Source organism: Anoplopoma fimbria, chromosome 17 (assembly GCF_027596085.1).
Source record: "Anoplopoma fimbria isolate UVic2021 breed Golden Eagle Sablefish chromosome 17, Afim_UVic_2022, whole genome shotgun sequence".
Classification (NCBI taxonomy): domain Eukaryota; kingdom Metazoa; phylum Chordata; class Actinopteri; order Perciformes; family Anoplopomatidae; genus Anoplopoma; species Anoplopoma fimbria.
In genome coordinates this window covers 31015162-31028142 of record NC_072465.1, presented here as the reverse complement: position 1 = coordinate 31028142, position 12981 = coordinate 31015162, and the positions used below count along the sequence as shown (strand labels likewise).

The following is a 12981-nucleotide window of genomic DNA, read 5'->3' as shown; positions in this document are numbered from 1 at the left end:
CACATGTCACACACACACACACACACACACAACAACACATGTCACACACACACACACACACACAAACAACACACACACACACACACACACACACAAACACAAACACAACAACACAACAACACAACAACACATGTCACACACACACACACACACACACACACACCTAAACAAACACAACAACACAACAACACAACAACACATGTCACACACACACACACACACCTACACAAACACAAACACAACAACACAACAACACATGTCACACACACACACACACAAACACACCAACACAACAACACATGTACACAAACACAACACACAAACACAACAACACAACAACACAACAACACATGTCACACACACACACACCTACACAAACACAAACACAAACACAACAACACAACACATGTCACACACACACACACACACACAAAGACACACACACACTCTTTGTGCACACACGTGAACGCTCACTGATACATGTGTTTAATTGAAGGTGTGCTTCTGTTGAATTATAAATGACCATATGGAAGGTTGTTCTACGAACTGCTGAGAGGGAAGGAGAAGAAAAAAAGAGCAAGGAAGGAGGAGGAGGGGGAGGAAGGGGGGAGGAGGGGGAGGAGGAGGAGGAGGAGGAAGAAATAGAAGCAGACAGATGCCTGTAATGAGGAAACACTGCTGAGCTTTGCCTCAACACAGATTCTGTCAGAGCTAATCAGACAGGACGGACGGATGGAGAGCAGAGGAGAAGAGATGAAGAAAGGAAAGAGGAGAGGAGGAGAGGAGAGGAGGAGAGGAGGAGAAGAGGAGAGGAGGAGAGGAGGAGACAGAAGGTCATTTTGTCACAGAAAGGTGAATAACTAGAGAAGACTTTATCCTTTTTGTTCCCAGAAGATGAACTAGTTCTCATGTCTATGAAGGTGAGATAAGTTACTGCAGAGACACTCACATGTTGTTATTGTTATTGTTATTGTTGTTATTATTATTATTATTATTATTATTATTATTAGTAGTAGTAGTAGTAGTAGTAGTAGTATCACTGTTTTTACAATTATTCATATTATTTTGTTCATAGTGACTCTTTGCTTTGCAATATGTTTGATCCATAAGGTTGAATCTACCCTCGGCTAAGCCTCGCCCCTCGCTGCTCCTCTGATCTAAATCAGACCATAGATCAGACTTTATAAGACTTTAGATCAGACTTTAGATCAGACTTTATAAGACTTTAGATCAGACTTTAGATCAGACTTTATAAGACTTTAGATCAGACTTTATAAGACTTTAGATCAGACTTTATAAGACTTTAGATCAGACTAGAGCAGACTTCAGAGCAGACTTTAGATCAGACTTCAGATCAGACTTTAGATCAGACTTTAGATCAGACTTTAGATCAGACTTTAGATCAGACTTTAGATCAGACTTTAGATCAGACTTTAGATCAGACTTCAGATCAGACTTTAGATCAGACTTTAGATCAGACTTTAGATCAGACTTTAGATCAGACTTCAGATCAGACTTTAGATCAGACTTTAGATCAGACTTTAGATCAGACTTTAGATCAGACTTCAGATCAGACTTTAGATCAGACTTCAGATCAGACTTTAACCAGTAAACAGAATAATTTGTTACAGTAGGAGATAAACTTGCTGTTTTGGACCTTTATTCCCTTTTCTTCTGAATTTCAAGCCATAAAACTGCATTGGATGTTCAGAAAGCAAAGCAGTAAAAAATAAAACAGGATGAAGATTCTCCTGATGTGGTCAGTTTCATGTGAACTCTGTAAAGTGGAATAAATGTTCATATACTATGTTCTTTAAGAAGTGGATCTACCTTTACCTGTAAAAGTGTTCTAGCTGCCTCTGTTTGGCTCTTCTAATCTAATCTGGTTTAGGAAATGAATTCATTTTTAAACCAGTTAAACAATCAATAACATGATTGAATGAGAGCGTCGCTGGTGAGGGAACATTTATGTTATAAAATGTGTCTAAGAGTCAATTGTTTGTTGCAGTTTGTTCTGGGATTGTTGCTCTAAAGCTCCGAACAGATCCACTGTTTGAGAAGTGTCATTAACGTTCAACCTGAGTGATAAAAGGTAAAGTTTTATTAAGATTTAAAGTTTGAGCAGCAGCCGTCTCTCCGTCTCTCCACACGTCTTTGTTCTAATGAAGACGGCACACAAAGTCCTTTCCCTCAGGGACGTTAAAACATTTTCTCAAGAAAATGGGCCTTTGTACAATCACAGCAAGCAAGATGGACAGTTTCCATTACCAGGACCTTGTAATTAAAGGATTTATACTAATAGCAAATTTATCATAATTCCTGTTGGCTATCAAGTCCTTGACAGGTTATTTCCATCCAGTGCAATGTTTCATTTAAAGCCTCAGGTTAGTGGAGTGTGTTTGCATTAACATCCAAACCCTCCATGTGTGCACACACACACACACACACACACACACACACACACACACACACACACACACACACACACACACACACACACACACACACACACACACACACACATTATTAGTGCCCACAATATCATAGCAAACACTTGACACATGACACAGAGGCACATTCACATGCTAATGGAGACACACACACACTCATATGCTTCACTCTGCACATCATTACAGCAGCCCGGCTTTGCTCCAGAAGGAAGCTTCATTTGACAAAAGTCTCTGTGAATAAAAAAGAGTCTGCAGGCTTTGATCATCAGGCAGGATGAAATAAAATCCCTCCACAAACAGACCGTCAGTCTGCCGCGGTGGTTTCTTATAGAAGATGAGGAAAGGAGGGTTTGAAAGAGGATGGTTCTTATTAAATATGCATATTGATACGTTATATTCTACTGAACACATTGTTTCTCTTTAATTGAATCTCACTGTCAGATGTAGTGAAAATGTCAAATGTTCAGTTTTGTAAAAGCATCGAGTGCATCGGTCCTCACAAACCAAGCTCTCCTGGCTGTCTGCAGGTAACAGTCAGTCAGGGACCAGCTGAAGGACACTTCTGCTGAAGGACACATCTGCTGAAGGACACATCTGCTGAAGGACACTTCTGCTGGTGACATGGTTACCAGCACAGCGGTTTGGACCAGTGTCTTTACCCAGAACATCTGGGGCCTCAGCATGTTTTTTAGAACCAAAGGTTGGACTCAGCAGGAGAACTATGAATGTGTATGCTCTTTGGGCTGGAATGTCTTGCTACTGGTTTAATCAAGCAATTTAGGTCACACAAAATTAACCAACCCTCACCAAACCAAATGAAGCAAAATCAAAGACTAACCCAGACTAACCTAAACCATACCAACCCTCACCAAACCAACTAAAGTAAAATAAAAGACTAACCAGACTAACCTAAACCATACCAACCCTCACCAAACCAACTAAAGTAAAATAAAAGACTAACCAGACTAACCTAAACCATACCAACCCTCACCAGACCAACTCAAGGTCAAAGTGATCTAGATTAAGTCAAACCACAGTCCCGTTGAGCAGAAAGTACTGCTGAGTACTCCGTCTATGTCATTGCAGTACTCACAAGCGATGATGTTGCCATAGCGATTCTTGTTGCGGTTCTCGTCCTTCTTGGCCGTTTCCCAGGGTGCCGTCTGTCCCTCCGCCAGGGCCTGAACATACACACATGTACACACAATGATAGTTTCATACTGAGGTATGAACCAAACATTCATGCACATATGGCCCGATGGCCTGACCTCGTGCACGGACACATGGGCAGACAGAAGTTAAAACAGGAACATGAATGTTAATGAAGCCATCTGGGGCCGTGAGGGGTTCCTATAAAACAGAAGATGGCCAAGCTTCCAGGCAGGCACATGTGATTCTACTTATAGAAGGTAAAAGAAACCTTACTGAAGGTCCAACTTGTTAGACCTTCCATCCAGCATGAGAACACACTCTGACGTTATGGCAAATATTATGATGGCAGGAATCCCAGATTCATCAAAGCCAATCAGGTGAGTTTATCCTTTGGACAGGTGACTGGATGTCAGCTGATCTGGGACACTCTGCTGACACACACACACACACACACACACACACACACACACACACACACACACACACACACACACACACACACACTATACTATACAAATGCACTGTGTCAGAAAAACAGACACCTAAACTTATCGCTCCATCAAGCAGAAAATTGATTCCTTTTAAGTGGCATATGGGCTTGAGTGTGTTTTTGTGTGTGTGTGTGTGTGTGTGTGTGTGTGTGTGTGTGTGTGTGTGTGTGTGTGTGTGTGTGTGTGTTTCTGTGTGTGTGCGTGTGTGTGTGTGTGTGTGTGTGTTTCTGTGTGTGTGTGTGTGTGTGTGTGTTTTTGTGTGTGTGTGTGTGTGTGTGTTTCTGTGTGTGTGTGTGTGTGTGTGTGTGTGTGTGTGTGTGTGTGTGTGTGTGTGTGTTTTGTGTGTGTGTGTGTGTGTGTGTGTTTGTGTGTGTGTGTGTGTGTGTGTGTGTGTGTGTGTGTGTGTGTGTGTGTGTGTGTGTGTGTGTGTTTCTGTGTGTGTGTGTGTGTGTTTCTCTGTGTGTGTGTGTGTGTGTGTGTGTGTGTGTGTGTGTTTCTGTGTGTGTGTGTGTGTGTGTGTGTGTGTGTGTGTGTGTGTGTGTGTGTGTGTGTGTGTGTGTGTGTGTGTGTGTGTGTGTGTGAGTGTGTGGTGTGTGTGTGTGTGTGTGTGTGTGTGTGTGTGTGTGTGTGTGTGTGTGTGTGTGTGTGTGTGTGTGTGTGATGTGTGTGTGTGTGTGTGTGTGTGTGTGTGTGTGATGGTGTGTGTGTGTGTGTGATGGTGTTCAGTTGCATAAGATGTGCGTTGGCTGAACCTGAAATAAAAAGAATGAATAGTCCTGATAAAACTCCTGGTCTGTCCTCTCTGTGGTGTTTCATGGATTATTAAGGGTCTAAATTAAACTATAAATACAGATCGGTGGACAGACGAAGACAAACACACACATCATGTTGAGCCGGCGGGTTAGGATGCTTTACTTCCTGCAATCGTTGATGAACTAAAATAAATCTATTTAAAAACTCTTAACCAGATTGAAACGTGGAATTAGTCCTTTGATTGTTTGACACAAGAAATGTGTTTAAAAAAAACAAGCTTCACAGAATGTTATCTGAAGTAACTGTAATATTCAATTCATTTTACTGACGGAGAAACAACTGCATTTTGGTTTGTTTGTTCAGTCCTGTCTATATGTTAAAATTCATGCAAAAGCAGTGTGGTGTTCTAAAAGTGCAGACAAAAGTAAAGTACGGACATTAAAGAAACTGATGTTTGTGTCCAGCAGGAGACGTCTTAACATCGGTGTCCATATACCATTATGGCTTTTAAACTCTAACACAAGTGAGCTGAGCAACAACTAAACCTCAGAAAGAGCTTTTGATGGCCTAAACTCACGTGATGAAAAAGCTTAAAGGGATGATGTAACGCCAGACAACCTTCTGATTCCATCACACACATTCATAAAATACCATTTGAATCAGAACAAATGGACGTTCCATTTTTCCTTATGTGTAACATCGTTAAACAACCAGCATTGTTACTTTAAAGGTGAATAAACAGGACGCAGTAGTTAACCTGAACAAGCAGGAGGTGTAACCCCAGTGGGGAGCGGCATGCTGGCTGCTGTTGGTGTTAATGGTGTTAATGGGGTTAATGGGCTTCAACGCCGGAGGTCACATCACACACAGACAGGGACATGAAGACACCATATGGAGTGTGGTGGGAGACACACACACACACACACACACACACACACACACACACACACACACACACACACACACACACACACACACACACACACACACACACACACACACACACACACACAAACTGCTCATGGACATTACTGTAAAAGCATTTCAACACAGACATCCATTCATCCAAACACCCTTTAATAAGCCGGGACAGGACAGAGCGTTAGAATATATATGTATAGGTTTTATGATGTGTGTTTGTTTTTCTGTGCGTCTCTCTTCATTAACTCTCAGTAACAGGTGACACTTTTAATAAAGCTCTGTAATAAAGAGAATAAATCACATTTACTCTCTCCTGAAACATATCAGCGGGTTAAACCAAAATGACAAGAAGCAAATGAAAATATAATGTACGGCAGCACGGAGGGACAATTTTAACCACAGATGGTTGGTAATACAGAATATTAACTTTAGACAGAGAAGCAGACTCGTCCCTGTGTCCATTTGAAGACAAAGCAAATGAAGGAAGAATAAAGAGAAGACAGAAGGAAGAAGACCACTTTTAAGAGCAGGCTTAAGACCTTCCTTTTTGATAGCGCTTATAGTTAGGGCTGGTTCAGGTTCGCCTTGGTCCAGCCCCTAGATATGCTGCTATATGCCTAGACAGCCGGGGGACTACCTAGGATACGCTGAGCTCCTCTCTCCTCTTCTCTCCCTCCTTCTTTATGTATTAATCTCCTATTTATGCACATTACTGATTTTGCTTCTTCCCCGGAGTTCTTGTGCTTTCTCGCCTCGCAGGTTCCCAGGAATCGGGGTTATATTTGGACTGTCATCGTGCCACCTACTGAGGCCCTGCTGACACCCACTACTACTACCACTATCATTATTAGTCACATTACTATTATTATTGCCTGTACTATTACGCTTATTGACTTGCTTCTACCCTGGAGTCTTTGTGCTTTCTCGCTTCGCAGGCTTCTATAAATCGTGGCTGTACCTGGACCGTGGTCGTGCATCCTGCTACGGCCCTGCTGACACCGACTGCTACCACCATTATTATTACTAGTCACATTACTATTACTATTACCTGTACCATTAAGCATTTTAGCTTTACTTCCACCCTGAAGCCCTTTTTGCTTTCTCGCTCTGCAGGTTTCCATGAATCGTTGTGGTACCTGGACCGTAGTCGTGCCTCCTGCTGTGAGCCGACTGACACCCACTGCTACTTCCATTATTATTATTAATCACATTACTATCCCTATTTTCATAATTATAATTCTACTATAATAATTGCTGCTGTTATTATAAGTAGTCTTAATTGTTTTTTCCTTGGTTACTCTGCTTACTACTCTTATTATATGAATCATTTATGTCATATACATTGAATGTGTTAGGGTTAGGGTTATGCTGTTCATTCTGGTCACATCACATCTATTGCATTCTGTCCATCCTGGAGAAGGATCCCTCCTCTGTCGCTCTCCCAGAAGTTTCTTCCTTTTTTCTCCCTGTTAAAGGGTTTTATAGGGGAGTTTTTCCTGTGCAGAGGATGATGTGGAGGGATGTGAGGGTGTAAGGACAGAGGATGTGAGGGTCTAAGGACAGAGGATGTGAGGGTCTAAGGACAGAGGATGTGAGGGTCTAAGGACAGAGGAGGTGAGGGTCTAAGGACAGAGGATGTGAGGGTCTAAGGACAGAGGAGGTGAGGGTATAAGGATGTGACAGGGTGAGGGTGTAAGGACAGAGGAGGTGAGGGAAGGACAGAGGATGTCGCATGTGTACAGATTGTAAAGCCCTCTGAGGCAAATTTGTAATTTGTGATTCTGGACTATACAAAATAAACTGAATTGAATTGAATTAGAAGACTTTGGTAGGGCGTAAAATGAATGAAAGCGAGGGAATGAAGGAAAAAGATCCCATGGTAGAGCGCCCATGACAAAGAATGATTATGAAAATGTGTGTTCATGATAAACTGCTCTAAACAAACTGCCCTGCAGAGATGAAAAGACATGGAAAGAGAGCAGAGGGGTGAAGACGGATAAAGACAGAAACATGGGATGAAGGGATCAAGAAACAGGAAAAGATGGAGAGAGTAAGAAATACAACATGTGTGAAACGAAGCATTGACCAAATAAAAGGAAGATTTAAGCAAAGAGGGCCGTGGTAGTTGATGAAAGAGACACTGACTCTGGTGATGTTATGAACCACGAAACACAGAAAGTAAGAGGAGGAACTGGGGAAAACAGAAAGTTTGTTTTACTGATCATGAATACTGATGTGCTAAAGAGTTAATCATTCATAAGAGTCTTCCATCCTTATGAACCAAATCCAATCCTACAACCTCTCTCATTGACACAAATACACAAAAACACATCCACAGGCTGCACAACTGGAGAGAGACGACGGTGAAGGACGCATGGACGGCGTCCGCAGAATAAAGCTGGAGATGCAAACAGCATCCATTTATTTTATTTTCAAATCATGTATTGAATCGCTACCAAAAAATGGATCAGCTGTGCTTCATGAAAAACTAAAATATTCCTCTACAGGAAAAAATATCAATACTCTTAAATATTTGACTGATTTGTGACAAAACCAAAGAGCCAATCACCTCTCAGCTGTGGAGGTCGTTCCAGATTCGTTCTGTTGACTCTAATGGTCTTTTAGAGTCGCTGCATTTAAAAGACCTTTTCAAACCTGCTTCTGATTTTTACACCTTCTATAAGACATAAGACATATTATCTGAGAGCTGTAGCTGCAGGCCTCTGGCCTAATGTTTACCTATTCATTGTGTGTGTGTGTGTGTGTGTGTGTGTGTGTGTGTGTGTGTGTGTGTGTGTGTGTGTGTGTGTGTGTGTGTGTGTGTGTGTGTGTGTGTGTGTGTGTGTGTAATCACCTCGTACTCCTCTTTGAAACCATAGCCCTGCCCACACTTCATCTGGGTGATGTGTTGGAGGAGGTCTGCCACTCGAATAGCCGGCTGAAACTGTCCGGCCTGAAACTGACCTGCAGGAACAGAAACATTTCACAGAGACAGAGACAGAAGGAGAGGAATATAGAAACCAGAGGACAGAGACAGAGACAGAAGGAGAGGAATATAGAAACCAGAGGACAGAGACAGAGACAGAAGGAATATAGAAACCAGAGGACAGAGACAGAGACAGAAGGAATATAGAAACCAGAGGACAGAGACAGAGACAGAAGGAATATAGAAACCAGAGGACAGAGACAGAGACAGAAGGACAGAGACAGAAGGAATATAGAAACCAGAGGACAGAGACAGAGACAGAAGGAATATAGAAACCAGAGGACAGAGACATCCAGAGGACAGAGACAGAGAAGTATATTAAACATCTACTCTATCATTCAACCAGCTAACGTAGTATATGTTAATAAGCAAATGGACTTATCCTCATACAGCTGGCTAGCTGTCCAACCAGCTAACTAACCATCTGACTGGCTAACTGACTAACCTGCTAACTAACTAGCTGACTGGCTAGCTGACTAACCAGCCAACTAACTAGCTGACTGGCTAACCTGCTAACTAACCATCTGACTGGCTAACTGACTAACCTGCTAACTAACCATCTGACTGGCTAACTGACTAACCTGCTAACTAACTGACTGGCTAACTAACTAACCATCTGACTGGCTAACTGACTAACCTGCTAACTAACTAGCTGACTGGCTAGCTGACTAACCTGCTAACTAACCATCTGACTGGCTAACTGACTAACCAGCTAACTAACCATCTGACTGGCTAACTGACTAACCTGCTAACTAACTAGCTGACTGGCTAGCTGACTAACCAGCTAACTAACCATCTGACTGGCTAACTGACTAACCTGCTAACTAACCATCTGACTGGCTAACTGACTAACCAGCTAACTAACTCGCTAGCTGATTAACCAGCTAACTAACTAACTAGCTGACTGGCTAGCAGACTAACCAGCTAACTAACTAACTAGCTGACGGAGCTACAGCTAGCTGGGTTGGTGCACATACCGCTCTGGTAGGAGAGCTCCACAGACTCACAGCCTCCATAGGGGAAACTCTGCAGGGTCAGAGAGGGCTGGGCGAGCGAGGGCTGGCTGCTGTCTGTTAATGGAGAGAGAGAGAGAGAGAGAGAGAGAGGATGTGTTACCATGACAACAGACCTCCTGTCTATGACAACCCCCACCCACCCCTCCACACACACACTCAGCAAGTGCACCGCACACACACTGTGGACTGTATGGACTCACATGGTCAGTTAACGAGTCACTTAACTCCCTGAGCCCTGATTGGTGGGCGTGGCCTAAAACCAGGTAACTGGAATATCTCTCGTCTAATTAGGGAAGAAGTGTGCTTTATTAGTCAGGGGGCAGATGAAAGGTTCAGGGGGCAGGAGGACTGATGGAGGACTGATGGAGGACTGATGGAGGACTGATGGAGGACTGATGGAGGACTGATGGAGGACTGATGGAGGACTGATGGAGGACTGATAGAGGACTGATGGAGGACTGATGGAGGACTGATAGAGGACTGATGGAGGACTGATAGAGGACTGATGGACTGATGGAGGACTGATGGAGGACTGATGGAGGACTGATAGAGGACTGATGGAGGACTGATAGAGGACTGATGGAGGACTGATGAGGACTGATGGAGGATGGAGGACTGATGGAGGACTGATGGAGGACTGATGAGGACTGATGGAGGACTGATGGAGGACTGATGAGGACTGATGACTGATGGAGGACTGATGGAGGACTGATGGAGGACTGATGGAGGACTGATGGAGGACTGATGGAGGACTGATGGAGGACTGATGGAGGACTGATGGAGGACTGATGGAGGACTGATGGAGGACTGATGAGGACTGATGGGACTGATGAGGACTGATAGAGGACTGATGGAGGACTGATGGAGGACTGATAGAGGACTGATGGAGGACTGATGGAGGACTGATGGAGACTGATGGAGGACTGATGATGATGGAGGACTGATGGACTGATGGAGGACTGATGGAGGACTGATGGAGGACTGATAGAGGACTGATGGAGGACTGATAGAGGACTGATGGAGGACTGATGGACTGATAGAGGACTGATGGAGGACTGATGGAGGACTGATGGAGGACTGATGGAGGACTGATGGAGGACTGATGGAGGACTGATGGAGGACTGATGGAGGACTGATAGAGGACTGATGGAGGACTGATAGAGGACTGATGGACTGATGGAGGACTGATGGAGGACTGATGGAGGACTGATGGAGGACTGATAGAGGACTGATGGACTGATGGAGGACTGATGGAGGACTGATGGAGGACTGATAGAGGACTGATGGAGGACTGATGGAGGACTGATAGAGGACTGATGGACTGATGGAGGACTGATGGAGGACTGATGGAGGACTGATAGAGGACTGATGGAGGACTGATGACTGATGGAGGACTGATGGAGGACTGATGGAGGACTGATGGAGGACTGATGGAGGACTGATGGAGGACTGATGGAGGACTGATGGAGGACTGATAGAGGACTGATGGAGGACTGATGGAGGACTGATAGAGGACTGATGGACTGATGGAGGACTGATGGAGGACTGATGGAGGACTGATAGAGGACTGATGGAGGACTGATAGAGGACTGATGGAGGACTGATGGAGGACTGATGGAGGACTGATGGAGGACTGATGGAGGACTGATGGAGGACTGATAGAGGACTGATGGAGGACTGATGGAGGACTGATAGAGGACTGATGGGACTGATGACTGATGAGAGAGGAGAAGAAGAGAGCAGAGAGGGATGCTGGTTGGTGGAGACACGGACTCAAGTTGTGAGAGGTCACAGGTGTGTGTTTGAATTCATATATACCTGTGTGTGTGTGTGTGTGTGTGTGTGTGTGTGTGTGTGTGTGTGTGTGTGTGTGTGTGTGTGTGTGTGTGTGTGTGTGTGTGTGTGTGTGAAGTCACACCAAGGTCAAATATGCATTAAGCGAGGCATGAAATGGAGTCATAGCAGCAGCTCCACTACACTGACTGTGATGAAGACATCTCAATGCTAATGGGAGATTTATTGACCCCACAGTCACAAGAGAGAGTGTGTGTGTGTGTGTGTGTGTGTGTGTGTGTGTGTGTGTGTGTGTGTGTGTGTGTGTGTGTGTGTGTGTGTGTGTGTGTGTGTGTGTGTGTGTGTGTTACTGCAGTCCTTCATGTTGGCCGTGTGCTCTACATAACGTTCAACCAGCTGCCTCTCTTCAGTAAACGATGACTTTCACTCAGAGTGTGTTTCTACGTTCTCCTCCTGTCAGAGGTCAGATGTTCTGATGAAGGTCACCTTCATACATGATTGTTTTGATGTTTGAGGACCTTTTTTAATGTATATTGCTGTGTAAGCAATAGTACTGGAAACAATGTGAGAGATAACTGATAATAACTGAGAGAACTTAGAAACTGAATTATATACAATCTAACCGTAACCCTCAACTAGAAGTGAGTAGCTTTTGTACAATTCATCAAATACATCTCCTCAGCATTACTGTTAAACCAAATCATCATGGTTTAAACAAACAGCTGCTATGGATGACAATAACAAAGTAAAGGAATAACAAATAAGAATAGATAATACATAATAATAATACAGTTTATTCTGGCTTCAGGATGGCTGAACTCATATTCCTGTGCCGTTCTGAGGCGTTGTTGAATGAGCTCGGTCTGCAGCCATTTATCTCGTAAACTTTGCTTTGATGGAGCTTCTACTAAATGAAGATGAACTTGACGTTTTTCAAAAGAGATAACTGACACTGAAATGTTAACCAAAGTCTTTCCTTGGCCTCTTTTACAAGGCGATGGAGTCGTGTAGCAAACTGAAGGAGGAACGTGGAAATCAACGTGGTAATCATTTGACTCAATGTGTCCATTTTATGTATATATATGTACTATAAATAGGTATGTACTATAAATAGGCTCTGTATGCAACTAGAACAGCTTTAAAAATGAATTACTGTTTTATGCAACTCAAGTGCATCTCTGCATCTCTGTCTCTGTCTTCAAGCTTTTTCCAGACATAGGGATGAGGAGGGATGGAACAATATCAAGAGCAAAGAGGAAGGATGAAGGTTAGCGTGAGGCAGGAGGAGAGAAACACAAAGGGGAGGATGAAGGTTAACATGAGGGAGGAGGAGAGAAACACACAAAGGGAGGGTCAACATTAAGGAACAAACGTAAAAAACATCTTGTTCTTAATTATTTAGTAGTGTGCTGACTTTG

At 43.5% G+C, this 12981-nt stretch overlaps 1 protein-coding gene across 1 annotated transcript in view; it reads right to left on the bottom strand.

Annotated features, from left to right (window-relative positions):
* The window catches only part of ptprt (protein tyrosine phosphatase receptor type T), a 247747-nt gene that overhangs the window by 48302 nt on the left and 186464 nt on the right, over nt 1-12981 (bottom strand). The window contains exons 24-26 of the mRNA XM_054616090.1: nt 9731-9823; nt 8622-8731; nt 3544-3631 (exon numbers count right to left, since the gene is read on the bottom strand). Of these exons, the coding sequence (XP_054472065.1) occupies nt 3544-3631; nt 8622-8731; nt 9731-9823 (291 nt within the window). The remainder of the gene's footprint in view (nt 1-3543; nt 3632-8621; nt 8732-9730; nt 9824-12981) is intronic.